Here is a 20,992-nt window from a genome sequence, read left to right as displayed (position 1 = left end):
GGCGGCTCACCAAAGTGGCACCAAAGTCGACTTGTTCAGATGCCCCCAAGACAAAGACACTTCCTTATTTCTTGAGAGGACCTGAAAGTAACCAGCTTCTTCCTTCCAGTTCACGAACATTTCCGTGCCAAGGTCACCTGGGAGGAGGAGCAATCCTTCCTCATTGCAGGCAATGGAGCAAGTGTGCATTTAATGCCTAACCCAGACAGGCAGGCCTGTGCTTTAGCAGTTTATGGTGTGGTGTTTTTTTTCTTTTTGTTGTTGTTGCATCACATTGGTTTCCTTTATTGCACTTTGACAAATAATAAATCTTAATTTCATTGGATGGCTTTAGAGGGCTAGCAACTCTTCCTGTACTTAACGTGCAGCTCGATTGTGGCTAAACATAATGTGCAAAGCTGTTAATAGTTGGTAAACCTATAATCCTCTGTTAATATGTGCCAAACCAATTAACGGTGTAAACTAGAGATATCTAAACCATGCTGTGCGGATGGGGTCCTATTTAGAGCCCACTCTGTGATTGGCATCCTTCTTGGTGTTTTATTAAAAAGAAAATTTCCCTTTTAAAAAAATAAATGACCTTTACCGTAGGATAAAAAAACTAATCTGCTCTTCCTGTCAATGGCTATTCAGAAAAAAAAAATGTCTCTGAGACCTCTCATAGCCAAACAAAGTTTGAGTTGATTCAGGCAGCTCAAGAAAAACTTTTCGGGGTTAACAAAATACATTTTTTCCTGTTGATGGAACATACAGTGCCAAACCAACAGGGGAAAATTGAGCCTAGCCCCTGTTAGTTTGCTCCATGAAGTCCTCACAACACCCTGTAGTAGTAGAATTCCTAGTTTTGCCCCAGTTTTGGTGTTTGGGGAACTTAGGCAAATCAGAGGTGGGATTCCACCGAACTGATAGTAGAAATCACGAGTGGGCCTGCCCACAAGCCACGGCTCTATGCTGCCCTGTTTAGGCATGTTTTTGTGGCCGGGCACATGCACAGAAGGTGCAGGCGTGCCTGGTGAACTGGTGGTAACGAAATGTGCAAGCCACCACTGGTGCAAACTGTGGTAAATTATGATTTTCAAACACGGCCACTTTAAGATGTTTGGGCTTCAACTCCCAGAATTCCCTTGCCTGCATGCTGAATTATGCTTAGTTATTCCTGTAGAAAGAAAGTCTCCTTTGACTCAAACTGGCAGGTCCGTAGAGCCGTGTTTTCCAAGCTCGGCGGCTTTAAGGTGTTTGGACTTCAACTCCCAGAATTCCCCAGCCAGCCATTCTGGGAATTAAAGTCCACACATCTTACGGTGGTTTTAAGCTGAAACCGAGTTTCCCAGAACCGAGGAAGAAGCTTGGAACTTGGCATCTGTTCAGTTTGGCTAAGATTGTCATCTTTAGTGATGGAAGACACCCAACGCTCTCTTTCCAATCTCAAAGGATTTCTGACAAAGAGATGCTGGAATTTATAGCGATGGTTGGCGACCCCCTGACGGACTCCCAGTTGCCATCCCATAATGCCAGCCTACCCCATGAAGCGGTTTCCCCTTTTCATCTGCTTTGTTCCGAGAGAAAACTTTCAGAAGAGCTACGTATATTTATGAGAACTGCTAAGCTGGAATTTCCTGGGTGGGTTTCTGTGGGCCTCCCTCTCCCCCACAAACCAACTTGGTTAATCTCTGAATAGCTAAACCGGGGGTAGAGCCAAGGCCACTTAGAACTGGGGAGGGGAGGAATCTCATGCTGGGAAGGGCAGTGGCAAACCACGGATGGTCATTTACACCATTGTTTATGAAGCTGAGGAAACTCAAACTTTTAAGATGCTTTCCTGGATGTACAGCAAGCCATTCTTGTAGGACAAAGAACCAGTTTGATGTAATGGTTTTAAGGGTTAGAAGTGGAGGAACTGTGAGTTCTAGTCCTGCCTTAGGCACAAAATGCAGCAGAGGGATTTTGGGCCAATCACCAGGAGACAGTGAGTTCTAGCATTGTGTTAGACCTGAAAGCTAGCTGGGTGACTTTGGGCCAATCACCAGGAGACGGTGAATTCTAGTCCCAATTTAGGCATGAAAGACAGGTGGGTGGCTGGGAGTCCAGTCCCTCTCTCTCAGCCCAACCCACCTCACAGGGCTGTTATGGAGAACATCAGAGGGGGAAGGTGTGTTGGATATGTTCACTCCCTTGGCTTATTTTTAAAAAACAATAAAGGTCGGATACAAATACATAAATGCAGATTTGATGATTTTATAAACTGCAAAAGCAGAGATCTGGTTCCAATTATGACTCTTCATTATTTGGAAATCACCTGAAAAGGCCATAGTTAAGAAGCTACATTATGATTCATGTTCTGGAAACTTCATCTGATTTATCTTTTAATTCCCTGCCTGTAAAATGGGTGTAGAGCTTTTAGATGCTTGTCAGTCGAGGGAAGAAGAAATATTGCAATTTTGAAGGTCACTTGAATCTGTATAACAAATCTTCTATTTTCCAAATGTTCATTGACTTGAAATTTAAGTTATTTGCATCAACTGCTACATGGATTGTTTGCATTGCTTTGCATATAATGGAGTGTGTTTGAAATGAAATCGGGTCCATTAAATAAAAAAAATTAAAACCACGAAACTTTGCTGTTTTACAAAAGCACTGAAATCCTGCATATATAAAGATGACTAACATCCCAACTCTGTCATTTAAATTTTCCCAACCGGATGCGTTCTCAGAGCATTGACCATAAACTCACCATTCTCTGTGTGGGGAGGGGAAGCCTGGCATCTGGGAGCACATTGAATTGAATTGAATAGGTTTATTTATAGGCCGCCCTTTTCCCTGAGGGGACTCAGGGCGGCTAACAACTCATAGGGAAGGGGATACAGACAATAACATATAACATTACATATAATTAAAAAGTAAACAACTTTCATCCAACATTCGGGTGGGGGCAGATCAATCTCTACCCCCAGGCCTGGCAGGATAGCCAGTTCTTGAGGGCTGAGCGGAAGGTCTGAAGGGTGGTGAGGGTACGGATCCCCACGGGGAGCACATGAAGTGGGGCAAGGCTGCACTAGATCCTATCTGGGGTCCTATCTAACAAAATGAAATTTAATGTGGAGAAAAGTAAAGTCTTACACTTAAGGCAAGAAAAACCAAAAAGACACAGATAGACTGGGTGAAACCAGGCTTAATAGCCCTCTGACTGAGGAAGCTTGGCGTCTTAGTGGACAACTAGCTAAATAGGAGCCAGCCATGTGGTGGCAGCCCAAAAAGGCAACACAATCCTAAATTGCATTAACAGAGGGATACAATCAAGATCAAGTGAGGGACTACTACCAGTATAAAGCCTTAGTAAGACCACACCTAGAAAACTCCATCCAGTTTTGGTCACCACACTAATGAAAAAGATGTTGAGACTCTAGAAAAACTGCAGAGAAGAGCAACCAGGATGATGAAGGGACTGGCGGCTTAAACAGGCGATGAATGGTTGCAGGAACTGGGCATGGCTAGTATAGGGAAGAAAATGATCCAGGTGGGACATAATAGCATCTTCCAATACTGGAGGGGATGCCACAGAGAGGAAGGGGTCAAGCTATTTCCCAAAGCATCAGAAGGCAGGACAAGAAACAATGGATAGAAGCTAATCAAGGAGGGATTCAACCTAGAAATAAGGAGAAACTTCCAGACAGGCAGGACAATTAACTAGTGGAACAGCTTGTCATTGCTGTGGTTGCTCCATCACTGGAGAGTTTTAAGAAAAGACTGGACAGCTACCTATACTATTAGGATAGGAGAAATTCAATCTCCAAATAAGGAGGAATTTCCTGAGAGTGAGAGCAATTCATCTGTGGAACAGAAGTTGCCTTCAGAAGTTGTAGGAGCTTCATCACTGGAGGCTTTCAAGAAGAGACTGGACTCTTTATATTTTTTTTCCTTGGTTTATTTTACTTTTTATCAGATTAAACAACACTTGAATAAAGGCATACACCAAGGAGGGAGGTAGAGGGAAAGAAGAGGGAGGAGTAAGGAAGGAGTAAGGGGAATGTGCGTGTTGGGAGTAAGGGGAGAAGGAAGGTTTGAGGGGAAAGGGAAGTAGGAGGGGAGTGTTAGAGGGAGGAAAGGAAAGTTGGAGGGGGTAGATGGGGTGTATGGAGGATGGAAGTGTCAGGTGGGGTTGTGAATGATGAGTTGTGTTTTCTTTTTTATTTTTATTTTATTTTATTTTTTATCTTTCTTTTTTTTTCTTACAGCAAATACCCTGTATATAAGTGATTGTAAAATGGAATGTGAAAATGAATAAAATATATTTAAAAAAAAAAAAAAAAAAAAGAAGAGACTGGACTGCCCTGTGTCAGAAATGGTGCAGACTCCTTTTTGGGTGAGCTGGACTAGATGACTTACAAGGTCCCTTCCAACTCTGTTAATCTGTTAAAGATCTTAGATGGTCTCTGGCCCTCCCTTGACATCTTCCATCCTGTGGTTGAGCTTCACCAGTGCCATGAAAATATGTCTCTTCTCTCCTTGCAGGTTTGCGATGTACCCAGCCTTCCGAATCCTGCTTGAATGGTGGAAAGTGTGAAACCTATCCAAACGGAACAGGGGCATGTCAGTGAGTACTGGCTTGTTTTCTTTTTATAAGCATGGGGAGTTAAAGCATGCAAAAGATTTCATCCCTGAGATGGGTCTTTATTTTTTGAGTGTTTCAAGCTTGGGACAAAACTTGGGCGTTCTTAAGAAGTTTGGGGGTTTTCTTCTCAAAGAAAGCAACACAGCCTTTTGAATTTTTGTCTCGACTGAAGGACGATGTTCTTTCTTGGTGTGGATCTGCTTTGTTCTGCATTTGAAAATGCACTGTGGGGTTTGTTTTTGCCAAACCCTAGCGAGAACGAAGATGCCAGGTAGTGTGTAAGGATTGAAGGAAGCCCACTTTAAGAGTCAGAGAAAAAAGCTGGGATGTTTTTCAAGGAGTTGGCAAACGTTTTGATATCTTTTCTTCTTCTGAACAAGATGTTAGATGTAGAGACTCAGGAAAGAGTGCAGAGAAGAGCAACAAATGTGAGTTAGAGGGCTGGAGATTAAGACATGTGAAAAATGGTTTCTGGAAGAGGGTTTGGCTAGTCGAGAGAAAAGAAGGACCAGGGGGGACATGAGAGCAATCTTCCAGTATTTGAGGGGCTGCCACAAAGAAGAGGGGATCAACTTATTTTCCAAAGCACCAGAAGGCAGGACAAGAAACAACGGATGGAAATTAAGCAATGAGAGAAGCAACCTGGACTTAAGGAGAAACTTCCTGACAGTGAACCAGTGGAAGGGGATGCCACCAGAAGTTGTGGATGCTCCATCACTGGAAGCTTTGAAGAAGAGCCACCAGAGACCTTGTCCAGGCACATGGGGATGAGCAAGCTACTTGTCTGGAATGGTATAGGGACTCTAGCTTGAGCAGGGGGTTGGACTAGAAGACCTCCAAGGTCCCTTCCAATTCTGTTATTCTGTTAGACTCGCCTAACAGAATACGTGACCCATCTCCACCCCTGCTTTCTGTCTGTGGGGAGACTGGAGAAGGTTTGGAAGCCGAAGGCTGGATGGAAGGGGGTGTTTGAAAGAACACGGAGCCACTCTGTAGGGCTGTGATATGTTGAGTGTTGGGTTTTTCCTCCATTTTATGAGGGAGATGCAGTTCCTCTTAAGGCAACTGAGAGCTTGCAATATCTAGCAATGCCTGGACAAGGTCTTTTATGCTCCTTCTAGCAAATGCTGCTTGACCCAAAAAGGACACGGAAGGTTGTGAAGTTCTGCTGTTGATTAGATCACTTGTTGACGAGTCCACTGGAACATGAGCCCCATGAACTGGAATGGCTTCTGCTAATCTGGTGGCTCCTGGATTTGTTCCTTTCAGACATCACAGGATTGCACCTCCTCAGGCTAACGAATATGGGGGCTCTTACACCACAGCTGGAGAGCTCCAGGCCAGGGAAGGCTGTTCCAATCCAATCCTATCTCTAAATCATGATGCCTTCAAGGAACATCATAGAATATGATGCAGAATTTGGTGCCCTGGGTGGTTGTTGTTGTTGTTGTTGTTGTTGTTGTTGTTGTTTTGCAAGTGGTTGCTTTCCTAGCTGACTCCATAATGGGTGTCAACCGCCCTCAGGTTAAAAACCAACGCTGTCCAAATGGATGGATGAAAAAGTCAGCTTGCAATGTTGTCTTTTTGACTTTGCTGTTAAAGGAAATATGAAAGTGGTCTACCTACAGTAGTTTCAATCTAGGTAAGTATGTTTGGGAAGTAGAATTGTCAGTATAAGTGAACTACATGGGAATTAAATGGAACTGAACCAAGAATCGGTGGGCATTATGGCTAGGTGGTGAACTGAGACCAGGAAAAGCCTGGTTTGAAGCTGTTGTCAACCATGGAAAAACCATTGTGTGACTTACCTGCCTATCTCACAGGTTGATTGTTACAGGGGGGAAATGGGAGGGGGAACGTTTGTAGTATGTTGTGCCAGAATGGGACAACTTGCCGCAGCCAACTTGCTGAGGGACGGTTTAACAATTCAGTTTAATTCTTCAAACTAGAGAAGAAAATATTTTAATGTTGTTGTTCACATTTAGATTCTGTCCCTCCTTTTGCATCTTCTCTTTAATGATTCTGTTCCACCATTTCTTTGATATTAGTAAGTCTCATCCCGAAGCGAGTTGTTTTGTGGCTACAGTGAATTTTCACAAATCCTTTTGTGCTCCTAAGAATAGAATGGGATGGGATGGGGTAGAATAGAATATAGAATGGGGTAGAATAATGGAATGGAATAGAGTAGGGTAGGATAGGATAGAATAGAATATAATTCTTTATTGGCCAAGTGTGATAGGAGCATTTGCTTTTAGTGTACATAAAGAAAAATAAAATACATTCATCAAGAAACATAAGATACAACACTTAGTGATAATCGTAGATTACTAATAAGCAATCAAATGGTAATAGGAAACAAATAAAACAATACAAATTGTAAAGATGGAAGCAACATGGTTATAGCCATAAGTGGGAAGAGATAGGGACTAGGAAGGATGAGAAGAATAATAGCAATACAGTCTTAGTGAATAGTTTGACAGTGTTGAGGGAATTATTTGTTTAGCAGAGTGATGGTATTTGGGGGGGAAAACTGTCCTTCTGTCTGGTTCTTCTGGTGTGCAGTGCCGTATAGCCTCATTTGGAGGGTAGGAGTTGAAGCAATTTATGTCCAGGATGTGAGGGGTCTCTGAAGGGTCTAAGGAAAAGGTGGGCTAGAAGTGAAGGAAATCAGTTCTTGAGCATTGAGGTTTCTCCCATGAGAAAGCTGGCTTGTGGTGAGACAGTGGCTTTTCTGATCCCAATGGTGTGGGGAGGAGGTGAAGGGGGGTGGGGGGAGGCAGGCCCCCTTTCTTTTATTCCCCCCCCCCATTTCTGTGCTTTGCTAGTTTGCTCAGGAGAGGGCTGGAGACCCCTTCAGCAAATTAATCAGCATGAGAGCAATTTAACAGAACAAAAGCTCGGCTCCTTGGTGATGATGAATGCTGATGAATGCATGCCACAACATACACACACACACACACACACACACACACACACATATGCATAAACAGACACCACGCACTCCTATAAAAATGGGTGATTGGATTTTTTTTGCTCCCAGAAGCAAACCTACCCTGGACTCTCTACTCTAAAACCTTGGCTCCCCCCCCTCCCCATTCAAAGAATGACAGCTGGGATTCGGTCAAAATTCAGCAGCTATTGTTGAGACGGGAAGACGGATGCTTTGTGACTAATCTCGGGTGGCTTCCCAGAATGCCTGATTCATTCTTACCCCACCCACCCCCATTTATTCCCCCCCCCGCCTGTCTCCCCAATCTTCTGGTCATTTTTCTTCTGCCTCAAAGACTCGTTTGTCTCCCCGATTTCCATGGGGCGGACAGATGGGATTGAATGGGGCCTGGACAGATGTGGGTGTTCTCTGCCAAGGGATTTGTGGGGGGGGGTGTTTGCTGCTGCTGCCTCAACTGCCACTGCGTCCCCCCTTTCCACGGAGGGACCGTCGAGAGGGGGAACTTCCTTGCATAAGTCGTAAGTTTTTGTTTGCTCCCTTGCCAGTGATGTTGGCATCGGCCGTCTCTACCGGTGGCGCCCTCCACGTGTGCTGAGTAAGGGTGGAGTTACAGCCCGGAGGCCTCCCTTGTACTGGATGATGGGCTGTTGGAACACCTTGCACGAGGACTGAGCTCCCCAGGAGAGTAAATCCCCCCCCCCCCCGCTTGGTGTTGACTTAGGAAGGGATTCTCCTCCACCTTGGCAACTTGGAGATGTCTGGACTTCAAATCCCAGGATCCCCCCTCCTCCCCCAAGCCAGCATCTTGCCAAAACCTGAGGAACCGGAGCTTAAGGTGTCATGTCAAGCTTGTAAATCTGGATCAGAGGAAATCGGGTGGAATATAATGCGTGAACCAGGCTTAAAATGAGCAAATGTTTGTTGTGCAAACGCTTCACTTGGCTAAATGCTGTATTTTTAAAAAATGAAGCTCAGTTCCATCTCTCCTCCTCCTCCTCTTCTTCTCCTTCTTCTTTTCCTTCTCCTTCTCATCTTTCTCCTTCTCCTCCTCCTTACTTCTCCTTCTTTTCCTTCCTTCCTCCTCCTCCTCTCCTTCTCCTTCTCATCCTCCCTCTCATCCTCCTTTTCCTTCTTCTTCCTCCTCCTCCTCCTCTACTTCCTTCTCCTCCTTTTGTCTTCAGAACACTGTCAGCTCAAAAAGTTTATAAAACTAATTTCATGCAGGGGACACGCGAGGGAGGGAGGGAGGGGGAGACAGCCTGGCGTTGGGTTCCAAGGTTGGGCTAAAGTGCAGAGAAGGGGGTTCAGCTCCACCCTCAGTCTTCTGCTTATACCTGGGACCAGAACTTCCGTTCAACTGAGCCACAGAGTGAGAGGCGCCCAATGTCACCACCTTATTTGTTGCAATTATTCAGTAAATCACCCGTTTTTTAATTGCACCTGACTTCCACCCGTTGACTTTGCTTGGGGTCACCAGCCTCTCCTTCTCCCTCTCCCCCAACCTACCTTACAAGGTTGTTGGGATAAAACAGGAGGTCAAGATATGATGCTCCACATCTCCTCTTTCCTCGTCTCTGGATGAAAGGTGAAATGTGAAGCAAATGGCTTCAGTTGATGCCAAATCCTCAGGGACAACGGGTAAAAGTTGGCATGTTCTTTTGGAAGCTCATTTCCCTACATTTGGTTACGTCTGTCACTTCCACCCTAGAAAGATGAAAAGAACTTCTTCTGTCTCAGTGCTGGTTGCTCAGCAGTGGGGAGAAGAGAGCCACAGCCAAGCCTGGATCTGACCCACATCCCATAATTCTGGCCGCATGGCGTCATTCTCGCAGAGATTTCTGGCCCCGCTCAGGCTTTTGAGCTCACCCAGCCGAGCGCCTGCGTGTTCTATTTGATATGATAGAATTAAAATTAACACTAAGGGTGGGAAATGTTGGTTCAGGCCACCAGTCCACCCCCCCCCCCAATCGCTGCGGGTGGCTTCCAGCCTTCTGCCAAGTGTGGTTTTTGCGGTGACGAATGCAAAACTGCAGCTTTGCAAAAGTTGGCCCCCTCCCTGGAGAGCTCCGTCTCTGTTCCCAGATCAGATGAAAAGGTTTCTCCGGGATCTCGTCTCCGTACAAGGAGAGCTACTAATTAAACTTTGGCAGGGCTGCTTTTCGGGGTTGCCCTCCCCTCCGCACGGATGAAAAGGGGCTGATTTATTTGATTTTTCTAGGGCTGCTGCAGACACTTGGTCTGGTGCCACTTTCCCAGGAATGCTCCCGTTTGCCCAGTTAGCCAGCTGCTGGTGCCGCTGGGAGCAGATTCATGCTTTTCCAGGGTCTCTACCTTTAGCAAATTCCACCGATCCCAAAGCCCACCTCACGCCTGCAGTTTCTTTGCTGTGGCCTTGACCTGAAGCAGCCTCTCCCTCCACTGTGCTCTCTGTAGCTCCTTCTACATTAAATGCGGCATCCGGTTTTGGTCACCACACTATAAAAAAGAGGTTGAGATTCTAGAAAGAGGCAGAGAAGAAAGATGAAGACAAATTCCTTGCGTGTCCAATCACACTTGACAAATAAAGTCTAGTCTAGGGACGAGAAGCAGCAGGGGAGACAAGATAGCGGTGTTCCAGAGAAAAGCAACTAGGATGATGAGGGGACTGGAGGCTCAAACATATGATCAACGGTTGCAGGAACTGGGCATGGCTGGTCTAGGGAAGAGAAGGACCAGGGGAGACATAAGAGCAGTCTTCCAGTATTTGAGAGGCTGCCACAGAGAGGAAGGGGGTCAAATTGTTTTCCAAAGCACCTGAATGCCAGACAAGGAACAATGGATGGAAACTGATCACCTTGTAGGTCATTAGTCCAACTCCCCGCCCAAGCAGGAGACCCTACACCATTTCTGTCCGATGTCAGTCCAATCTCTTCTTGAAAGCGTCCAGGGATGAAGCTTCCACAACTTCTGAAGGCAACTTCTCTTCCATGGGTTGATTGTTCTCCCTGTCAGAAAATTTCTCCTTATTTCCACGTTGAATCTCTCCTTGGTCAGTTTCCATCCATTGTGCCTTGTTTGGCCTTCAGGTGCTTTGGAAAATAGCTTGACCCCCCTCCTCTCTGGGGCAGCCCCTCAAATATTGGAAGACTGCTATCCTGTCTCCCCTGGTCCTTCTCTTCCCTAGACCAGCCATGTCCAGTTCCTCCAACCGTTCATCGTATGTTTGAGCCTCCAGTCATCATCCTGGTTGCTCTTCTCTGCACTTTTTCTAGAGTCTCAACGTCTTTTTTAGAGTGTGGTGACTAAAACTGGATGCAGGATTCTAGGTGTGGCCTTACTAAGCTATTGGGTGAGGTTCGCATCCCCATCTCCTGCAAAGTGAGTCTGTTTGAGCCCCGCTTGGAAGCTGCTTTGGCACTTTCCAAAAGCCGCCTGCTCATCTCTTTTCCCTTCTTCGCCTGCCCTATTTTCTGGAGAGAAGCCTTGCAGAAGGAAGGGCCCAGGAAAGGAACTTGAGTTGAAAGTTTCTTGTCCTGAAATTCAGCAGGTCACAAGCACGCCAAAGTTTCTTTCCCAAGCTTTTGGAGCCATGCGGTTATTCAACTCCAGAATCCATTGTTAAAACTACTTTAAGGAGCGGAAGTTTTTCAGCTCAAAGGTTTTCCTCCGTCCTTAACGTGTCCTTACCTCCATGGAAATGCTTGCAATAATAATAAATGGGGAGGGGGTGGAGGAAAGAGGCATACAGGCTCGCAGGAAATGGGTGGGGTGTGGAAACGCTCAAGGAAGCAAGAATAGCTTGGTTGGGATCCTGCCACGTTGAATCCGTCCTGGCAGCTCTAGCTGGGAAAGAACGAATAATTTTTAATTTAGGCGGGATGCAGAGGGAAGCCAATCCTTTCTTCCCCCCTACCCCCTTTTTTTAACATTCAGGATCTGAGCCTCGTGAGAATGGTCAGATGCTTTCTGAATTGGGCTCTCTCCAAAAGAGACTTTTCTAGTCGTGTTTGCTCTTCTTAGGGAGCAAGATAAGATAACAGAATAACAGAATTGAAAGGGACCTTGTAGGTCATCTAGTCCAAATCGCCCCCCACCCAAGCAGGAGACCCTACATCATTTCTGATAGATGGCAGTCCAGTTTCTTCTTGAAAGCCTCCAGGGATGAAGCTCCCACAACTTCTGAAGGCAACTTCTGTTCAACTGGCTGATTGTTCTCACTGTCAGAAAATTCCTCCTTATTTCCAGGTTGAATCTCTCCTTGTTCAGTTTCCATCCATTGTTCCTTGTCTGGCCTTCAGGTGCTTTGGGAAACAGCTTGGCCCCCGTCCTCTCTGGGGCAGCCCCTCAAATACTGGAAGACTGCTATCCTGCCTCCCTTGGTCCTTCTCTTCCCTAGACCAGCCATGCCCAGTTCCTGCAACTGTTCTTCATATGTTTGAGCTCCAGTCCCCTAATCATCCTGGTTGCTCTTCTCTGCACTCTTTCTAGAGTCTGAACCTCTCTTTTATAGTCTGATGACCAGAACTGGATGCAGGACTCTAGGTGTGGTCTTACTAGGGCTTTATAGAGTGGTATTAGCACTTCACTTGATCTTGATTGCATCCCTCTGTTAATGCAATTTAGGATTGTGAAGAAATTCCAAATTGGATGTAGCAGGGCTGTCTGCACCAATGCATGATGCAGTGCAGTGCAATGCAGTGATGATGGGCTTGGAGTGAGATGCATTTCATGATAGACATACAATCCAGCTTTGATCACCCGATTGTGCCACCGTGTATAGACTTTTTGTCTGTGCTTTGCATGCTCCCCCATAGTGCAGCCTTCCCTTGTCCCAACCTGCCCTTGATTTCCCCCACAGCTCAATTTCTGAGGTTCCTGCAGGTTCTGAAAATATTCGCGCTCTTCCCTGTGATCAAAAAAGCAAGATCCCTTTTGGTTCTTCCAACATTTCCCTGTGTCACTTCCCAGCTATTGTTCTGGGAGACCCTCTGTGGAAATGTGGCTTCCCCTCCCCTCAGCCAGCACTACCAGGATTCGAAGCCAGGCCTGTTGGTAGGTATGCACCCCAAAGCAAACTGAGCCATGGTTCTGTTTTACACCACCCTCGAGCACCTCTTAACATGGGTGCCAGGACATGTATGAGAGGTCTTGTGTCCTGCAGCAGTTGGTCAAGAAAGGCAGGAAGATCCCTGTGAGCCCTTCATCCTTCAAGGGTTGCTTCGTATCAGAGAGAGAACTCTTCTGAAGGGGGCTCCCACTTTATGTGGGGTAGTATGTTAATGTCCCTCCCTTCCTCACTGAGGGAGTGAAATTTGTTGCCCTTACCCTGCCAGCCAGATTCTCTTAATCAGAACTGAAAGAAAGAAAGAAAGAGGGAGGGAGGGAAGGGAGAAAGAAAGAAAGAAAGAGGGAGGGAGGGAGGGAGAGAAGGGAGAGAGAGAGAGAAAGAAAAAAGAGGGAAGGGAGAAAAAGGAGAAAGAAAGGAAATCTTTATTGGCCAAGCGTGATTGGACACACAAGGTATTTGTCTCTGGTGCATAAGCTCTCAGTGAATATACAAACACCAAAGTGGAAGGAAGGAAAGAAAGGAGGAAAGAAGGAAGGAAGGAAAAAAGGAAAGGGAGGAAGGAAAGAGAGAAAGGAGGAAGGAAAGAAAAGAGAAAGGAAATAGGAAGGAAGGAAAGGAGGGAGGGAGAAACGAAAGGAGGAAGAAGTAAAGAAGGAAGGAAGGGTCCTCTTGTTGTGTGATGCCAACTTAAGCTTGAAGGAAGAAGAAATGAACCTTATGAAGGTTGGTTGGCAACCTTGGTTGGGGCTGCAGTTGAGTGCCTAAGAGATGTGGATTTGGAAGGTTTTGTATCTTGTGTTTCAGAGAGTCATATATTTCCCACCTGGGGTAAGAGCCCCTCTGTTTAGATCCTCCATCTGCGTGGAAAACAACACAATGGGCGCCCAAGCAAGTGTGTGTGTGTGTGTGTGTGTTTAAGCAAATGGTCCTTTCAGAAGACCTCTCAGGCGGGAGCTGAGAGCTAAGGGAAAATGAACTGTGAAGTCCTCAAAAGTTTCTTTGAATGAAAAACGACAGAGGGAGGAAGGGAGGACCGAAGAGAGCAGGGAGGAAAAAGAGAATGAAAAACGGGAAGGGAAGAGGAAAGGAGAGAGGAGAGAAGGAAGAAAAAAGAAAAGGAGGAAGAGAAGAAAGGAAGGAGAGAAGAAAAGGAAGGGGTCAAGAAATCCACGAGAGAGTCCCCCATTGGTTGCTCCGGTGGGTGTCCTCCAGCAGAAAAACAAAAACAGAGCCATTTGGTGCCTGCTGCCTTGCAAAATGTTCGGGTTTTTTGGGAGCTAATTGGCCATTTGTCCTCCCTCCCTCCCCTCCCTTCCCCTCCCCCAGAAATGCAGGACAGGGGACGCTTGTCAAAGCCAGGGCTGCCCAAGGACCGAATGACGGGGAGGCTGCCCTAGATTGCACCAATTAAGGAAGTGTTAATTTGATCTTTGGCTTCCCCTGCTTCTTTCCTTCTCAGCGGAGTGGCTTCCAGGCCCCCTTGGCTTTTCTCCCGCCCCAAAAATGTGTGGGTCACATGCTTTCCATCTTCCCCAGAGTAAGGCCATCTGTGTGGCTGCCCACCCACCCGGTGGGAATCTTGGTGGTGGCTGTGGTTTTTTTCCCCCCTGCAATGTTTGTGCCACATACGACAGCAAGCAGCGTGCCAAAGTAGTCCCTCTCTTTGCCTGCCCCATCCTCCCCGAGTGTGCGTGTGTGCCAGGGGACGTTTTGTTCAGTTATTTCACACACACACACACACACACACACACACACACACACACACACACACACACACAAACACACCAGTCTTTTGTGCATCCCAACCATCGAGGCACATCCTGAAACCTTTTGGCCAAGATTTGGTCCACTTTTTAAACTCTTGGTTGTCTTCGCCTTGAAGGTCCGGCAGGTAGGGGGTCACCTGGGGTTGATTTAAGGAAACACACACCCCCACCCTTGATGAACAAGTTGGCTTTGAGGTCAGTCTGGTTGGATCAGATGCAAAACTACATTTGCAGGAACTGGGTATGTCTCTTTTGATGAAAAGAAGGACCCGGGGAGACACGATAGTAGTCTTCCAATATCTCAGGGGTTGCCACAAAGAAGGGGGAGTGAAGCTATTCTCCAAAGCACCTGAGGGCAGGACAAGGAATAATGAGTGGAAACTAACCAAGGAGAGAAGCAACTTAAAATTAAGGGGAAATAATCCCGACAGTTAGAACAATTAATTAGTGGGAAAACTCCAGAGGTTGTGAATGCTCCAACACCGGAAGTTTTAAAGAAGAGATTGGACAACCATTTGTCTGGTTTCTCATAATGTTGTTGTTCTCCTTCACTTCCTGCTTATGGGGCAATGTGGCTCAAGACAGGGAGCCAGCAAGTAGGAGTAGATTTTATGCAACCACTTATGATCCTCATTGTATCCTTTAGTCTAGCATTGATCTTGCTAGGGTGGCAGCTATTAAGCCAAAGAGGAGAGCAGTATTCAGCTGCGGAGTAGACCAATTCTACTGCTGATGTTCTGAGAGTAGAGGCTGATGCTCCCCATCTTAATTCCTGGAGTAAGTTGTCCCTGGTATTGATTTTAGCGGACGTGTTTTCTAGGTGTTTCTTATAGGAGAGAGTCCAACCCAAGGTTACTCCGAGGTATTTGGAGTGACCAAATAAGGAAGGAGTAGGTTGTTACTCAGGTAGGCCTTTGGGGTGGCATTAGCAAGTTTGTTGTTTTCTTTTACTTTTTTTTTTTATCGTGTAAAATACGTTTATTTCCATTTCCATTTCATTTCATACAATCACATGTATACTGTGCATGACCGGGGCATATAACATTGAATAATAAACACAGCCCTCGCTTTCATAGACCATACCCCCCAAAATACAAACCCAATATGCCACCTTGACCCACCATACACCCTCTTTCACCCCCTCCAACTTACATCCTTCCTTCCAACATTCCCCTCTACTACCTACTTCCCCTCCCCCTCTATCGCTCCTCTCTCCCGATACATTCCCTCCCTTCCTTCTCCTCCTACCTCCAATCCTCTCTCCCACCCTCGCTACCCCTCTTTCTTCTTTCACTCTACTCCTCCCTTCGGTGTATTTCTATTGTCTATCAATATATTCAGCATGTCCTATTTTTACACTAACATTAAAAAGCCACAGTATACAAGTGCAATCATGTGCTTTAAGATCTAAGACATATTATATTTCCCCCCTCCCCCCCTCCCCCTAAAACCCCACCTCCCTTCCCTCCCCCTGACTTCCCGGAGCCCGTACACGGTATAGCTTTTTAACAAACACAGTCTAAGGTATCTTAAAAACAAAGCAGAAGAAAAGGATCAAAAGGATCTCTGCGTTGAACTCAGCTTCTTACTGTTACCCAAACTTTAAACAGTTTAAGTTATTACTAATCTTAAGCATATGCTATCTGGAATTTCTTAGTCCCATATTTGCTTTGTGTATAGTCAATCCATTTTTTCCAGTCTCGCAAGTTTGTTGTTGAGATGAAAACAGGTAGTCACCATTTTGCTGACCCTGGGTATGAGTCTCTAGTCACAGCAGGGGGTTGGACTAGAAGACCTCCAAGGTCCCTTCCAACTCTGTTATTCTCTATTCCTTTTTTGTTTATTCTCTTACATACTATTATAAGTATACATCCACATAATTGTTATTCTTCTTTACATTTGTCATTCTTATACATTTGTTATTCCATTTAATAGGCTATAATATACAATTTGGATTGCTTTATTTACCATTCCTTCTGCCTGTTGTAACACCACCTTATTTCCCCTTTCTTTTCTCCCTCCCTCCCTTCTCTACTTCCTTCCTTCCTCCTCTCCTTCCCCTTTCTTCTTCCCTTATCTCACCCCTACTCCTACTCTTCCTCTTTCCCTTCCTACCCTCTCTTCTTCTCTTTCTCTCCCTTCCACCCTCCTCTCCTTCCCTCTTCCTTCCTTCCCTCCTCTTCCTCTCCTCCTCTCCTCCTCTCTCCCCTTCTTTTTCTGTTGTTATAGGTGTCTCTTTCAAATCTCAGTTTATGTTTTCTTGGGATGGTATTTCCACAAACCCAAATATAATTTAGTATCATTCCTTATTCCCTTCTTTCGCTAATCTATCCTATGTTTATGTAATAACATAACATGTAATAACTATGTAATAACTCTGTTATTCTGTATTCCTAAATGACCATCCCATTTGGCTTTGCGCGTGTTCCAGGCAGATGTGATGCAGCTTTCCAAAGTTGCTTTAGGGGACTCCCCTGAAGAAAGCCAATGTCTCCATGGAGGCCCACCTTCGACTGGCTCATTATGAGATATCCCAAGCTGAGCTTGCTTGTAGGATCAGAATTTAGGTTCTTTTCCCCCCTAAATTGACTCCAGATCCTCCCTGAGTCTGCCTAGATATGGAGAAGTCTGTCAACGGTCCCCTGCCCCACCAGCTGAAGGACTCCCCAAACCAACCCCACCACCAAAGGGTTTTTTGTTACAGCTAGCTGTGGAATTTCACCCCTCTATAATTTCAAAAGAATTGGCAACCCTTTGTGAAGTGGGGCTCTCTGGTTGGCTTCCGTGGGCCAAGGGTTGTGATTTGTAGCCCCATGTCACTTTGGCTGCTTGTTAGCAGCTTGGAACATATTGAATGTGTGTCTCCCCCCTCCCCCCGCTCCCCCCCCCCCGTCAAGCTGCCCCTCAGGTCTTCGCAAGTCCCCAGGATGAAAGGCACAGCTGGCCAGAGGCTTCTCCATTGGGCTGGGCTGAATTTGGCCCTCTGGGGAAGCCATGGATCTTGTGACCCTCAAAGTTTTATCTGCTGCCTTTGGTCCAAGGTTTCTCGGCAACTCTTAAGGAGAAACTTCCCCAGAGTGAGGACTCCTCCAATGGAAGCTTCTTCAGTTCTGACTGAATGGGGGTGAATGGAAGGATTGGTGTGAACTGAAGAAGCTTTTTGGATGAAGAAGAAAACAAGAGAGTCCAATTGCCTATTGAAAAAGCACCTTTTGACTTAGAAGAGAGAACATGGAACATCAAAGTCGGAAGGGACCTTGGAGGTCTTCTACTCTTGCAGGAGACCCTCAACCATTCCATACAAATGGTCGTCCAGTCTCTTCTTAGAAGCCTCCACTGAAGGAGCTCCCACAACTTCTAGAGGCAAGCCTTTCCACTGGTTAATTGTTCTCACTGTCAGAAAACTTCTCCTTAGTTCTAGGTTGTACCTGCCTTCAGGTGCTTTGGAGAATAGGTTGACCCCCTCTTCTTTGTTGAAACGCCTGAGATATTGGAAGACTGCTATCCTGTCACCCCTAGGCCTTTTATATGTATTCCAAAGCACCAGAAGGCAGGACAAGAAACCATGGATGGAAACTAATCAAGGAGAGAAGCAACCTGGAAGCAACCTGACAGTCAGGACAATTGACCAGTGCCTTCTTGCCTTCAGAAGTTATGGGTGCTCCATCACTGGAGGCTTTTAAGAGGAGACTTGGCAGTCTGAACTGATGTAGGGTCTCCTGCTTGAGGGGGTTGGACTAGAAGACCTCCACAGTCTCTTCCAGCCCTATTCTGCATTATTATATTAAGGAGAAACTTCCCAACAATGAGTACAGTTAACCAGTGGAACAGCTTTTAAGAAGAGACTGGAGAGTCACTTGTCTGCAGTGGGATAGGTTCCCCTGCTTGAGCAAGGGGCTGGACTAGAAGACCTCCAAGGTCCCTTCCAGCTCTATTCTGATTCTGATAGGTGGACTTCAGCTCTTCAGCAAGCTGGTGGGGGGGGATTCTGGCAGGGGAAGACCCTCACCTCTGAAATTTGCCAAGGCTGGAAAAACACAGGTTTGCTCGAACCTTTGTTTTGAATGCGGGCCAAGAGAGTGGGCATTCAAGGTGATTTCCCTGCTTTTCTTTCATGAAGAACAAACACAAGTTTCAGGATCCGGTGTTAGATGATTGCAAGGCGATAATGAATTAATGTTGATTTGATTAAATTAGGGGTGTCCAAACTTGGGAACTTTAAGGCTTGTGGACTTCAACTCCCAGAATTCCCCAGTCAATTCTGGGAGTTGAAGTCCACAAGCCTTAAAGTTCCCAAGTTTGGACACCCCTGAATTAAATGATTCCTCACTGCAACCTCCAATGGATTTTATTACACTGCTCTCTTCTGCCACAGCTTTTACTGCTGTCGGAAGAAGCTGACCCGTTTTTTTAGAAAGTGCCACCCTTCACCACTGACACGCCAGGTAGTCCTTGGCTTACAACGGTTTGTTTAGTGACCTTTCAAAGTTACAACAGCCCTGAGAAACGGGGCACAATTATGATCTTTGCAGCCTCCCCATGGTTGGGATCAGAATTCGCATTGATGACCTCTGCGGTGTCCCAAGGTCATGGGATCCCCCTTTGAGGCCTTCTGAGAAGGAACATCAATGGGGAAGCCTGATTCACTTAACAACCAGGCTACCAACTTAATAACTGCAGTGATTCACTTAACAACCGTGGCAAGAAAGTTTGTAAAATGGGGCAAAGCTCACTTAACAAATGTCTCGCTTAGCAAACAGATGTTTTGGGCTCCATTGGGGTGGTAGGCCAAGGGCCTGTAGTCTTCTTCTGCCCAACTTTCCCCCTCCCCCCTGTTTTGGGAAAGAGTGGGTGGGGGGGAAGAAGCATTTTTTTTGCATACTGCCTTTCTCTGCTTTGCAAGAGATTGGAGCAACTGAGACTGGGGAAAATCCTAACCTTGCCAAATACAGACGTTTTTATCCCCAAAATATTAAATATCCGTCATGGCAGAATGCTGGCAAGGCAACTCGCACGCCAAACACAAGGGCGTGGGTGTGTGTGGGTGTGTTATGTGTGTGTTATGTCTGTGTTATGTGTGTGAAGGGGTCAGGCACTCAGGGCAGCACAGGTGGGATGCCACGTTGTCTGGGCTACACACAACAAAACACAGTTTGTTTTGTGTCAGCTCATCACTAAGCGAAGCAAATCTAGCCAATTGTGATTGATCTGCTTAACTTTGTTTATTTATTTTCTTTAATTAAAAGGGAAAGAAATGGTTTTGACTAAATCAGGAGTCAGAAACCATAAACACTCAAAAGAGCTGCAAAGGTCCTAACCGTAAGCCCCCCCCTCCAATTCTGGAGCTGACCAGAAGTCCGGTTTCCTCACCATAGAGTCTCCTAGCGCACCATCCTTTTTCCTCTACCTGTCCTAACCAAAAACCTATCAATTGTGGAGCTGACCGGAAAACCCGCCCCTTGCCATAGAGTCTCGTCCTGGTGCGCCCTGTTCCCCTCTCTCCAAAAAACGGGAAGCTCTTTTCAAAATTGTGGTGTCGACTGATGACAGGGAGCCACAGCAGGGGGATGAAAGAGCCACATGCAGCTCCAGAGCCATGGGTTGCTCACCCCTGGTCTAGATAGATCCATCCAGACCTTTTACATATTTTGTATAAAGCCTTATATATGAATGAGCTTCTTGAACATGTGTACATTTTTTCAGGGAAACATGCGTGCATTTCTTTGTATTGGTTATTCATTCACTCACTGTTCTTTCTCTGATGTAAGCAGCTTCTGGGTATGTCACATCTTCCGTCCTCTTAAACATAATAATAATAATTGTTCCTGCAACCTCATCACTTTCAGAGATTTCAAAAGCTCCTTTTAATGTTCTTTCTCAGTTCATTCTCCAACCATAGGCTCTGCTCTTTTCTTTTCTACATCCAGCTAGGAGCGGCTTATTTGGTAAACCATTCAGTCAATTAATCAGAACAGAGCTGGAAGAGACCTTGGAGGTCTTCTAGTCCAGCCCCCCCCCCCCACGCTCAAGCAGGAGACTCCATACAATTTGAAACATGTGACTGTTTAGTCTCTTCTTAAAAACCTCCAATGATGAAGCACCCATAACTTCTGGAGGCAGGCAATTCCACTGGTTAATTGTCTTCACTATCAGGAAGTTTCTCCTTAATTCCAGGTTGCTTCTCTCTCCGATTAGTTTCCATCCATTTTTTTCTTCTCCTGCCTTCTGGTGCTTTGGAAAATAAGTTGACCCCCTCCTTTTGTTGCGGCTTCTCAAATACTGGAAGTCTGCTATCACGTCTCCCCTAATTCTTCTTTTCTCTAGACTGGCCATACCCAATTCCTGCAACTGTTAATCCATGGTTTAGGGCAGGGGTCCTGAAACTTTGGGAGTTGGCAAGCCCATTTGGGACTTCAGGGCGGGAGATGCCCAGGCTCAGCGAGAATCTGTCTGTTTGGCTAAGTGTCCCCAAGTGGAAGGCCGACTGGCCAGTTTACCCCCATGAGAGTGAATGAATGAATGAATGAATGAATAGGGGTCATGAAGTCAAATCAACAAATGTGTAAATGTTCATCTTGGTTCGTTTCAAAGCAGACTCAGTTCTTTTTGTGGCTTGGTGC

At 45.9% G+C, this 20,992-nt stretch overlaps 1 protein-coding gene across 1 annotated transcript in view; it reads left to right on the top strand.

Moving 5' to 3' along the window:
* Positions 1-20,992, top strand: part of NOTCH1 (notch receptor 1) — a 115,774-nt gene that overhangs the window by 4,891 nt on the left and 89,891 nt on the right. The window contains exon 2 of the mRNA XM_032232766.1: positions 4,510-4,591. Coding sequence (XP_032088657.1) covers positions 4,510-4,591 — 82 coding nt within the window. The remainder of the gene's footprint in view (positions 1-4,509; positions 4,592-20,992) is intronic.

Source organism: Thamnophis elegans, chromosome 16 (genome assembly GCF_009769535.1).
Source record: "Thamnophis elegans isolate rThaEle1 chromosome 16, rThaEle1.pri, whole genome shotgun sequence".
NCBI classification, from domain to species: Eukaryota; Metazoa; Chordata; class Lepidosauria; order Squamata; family Colubridae; genus Thamnophis; species Thamnophis elegans.
Note: the sequence above shows the minus strand (reverse complement) of the source record. Positions and strands in the feature narration are given on the sequence as shown.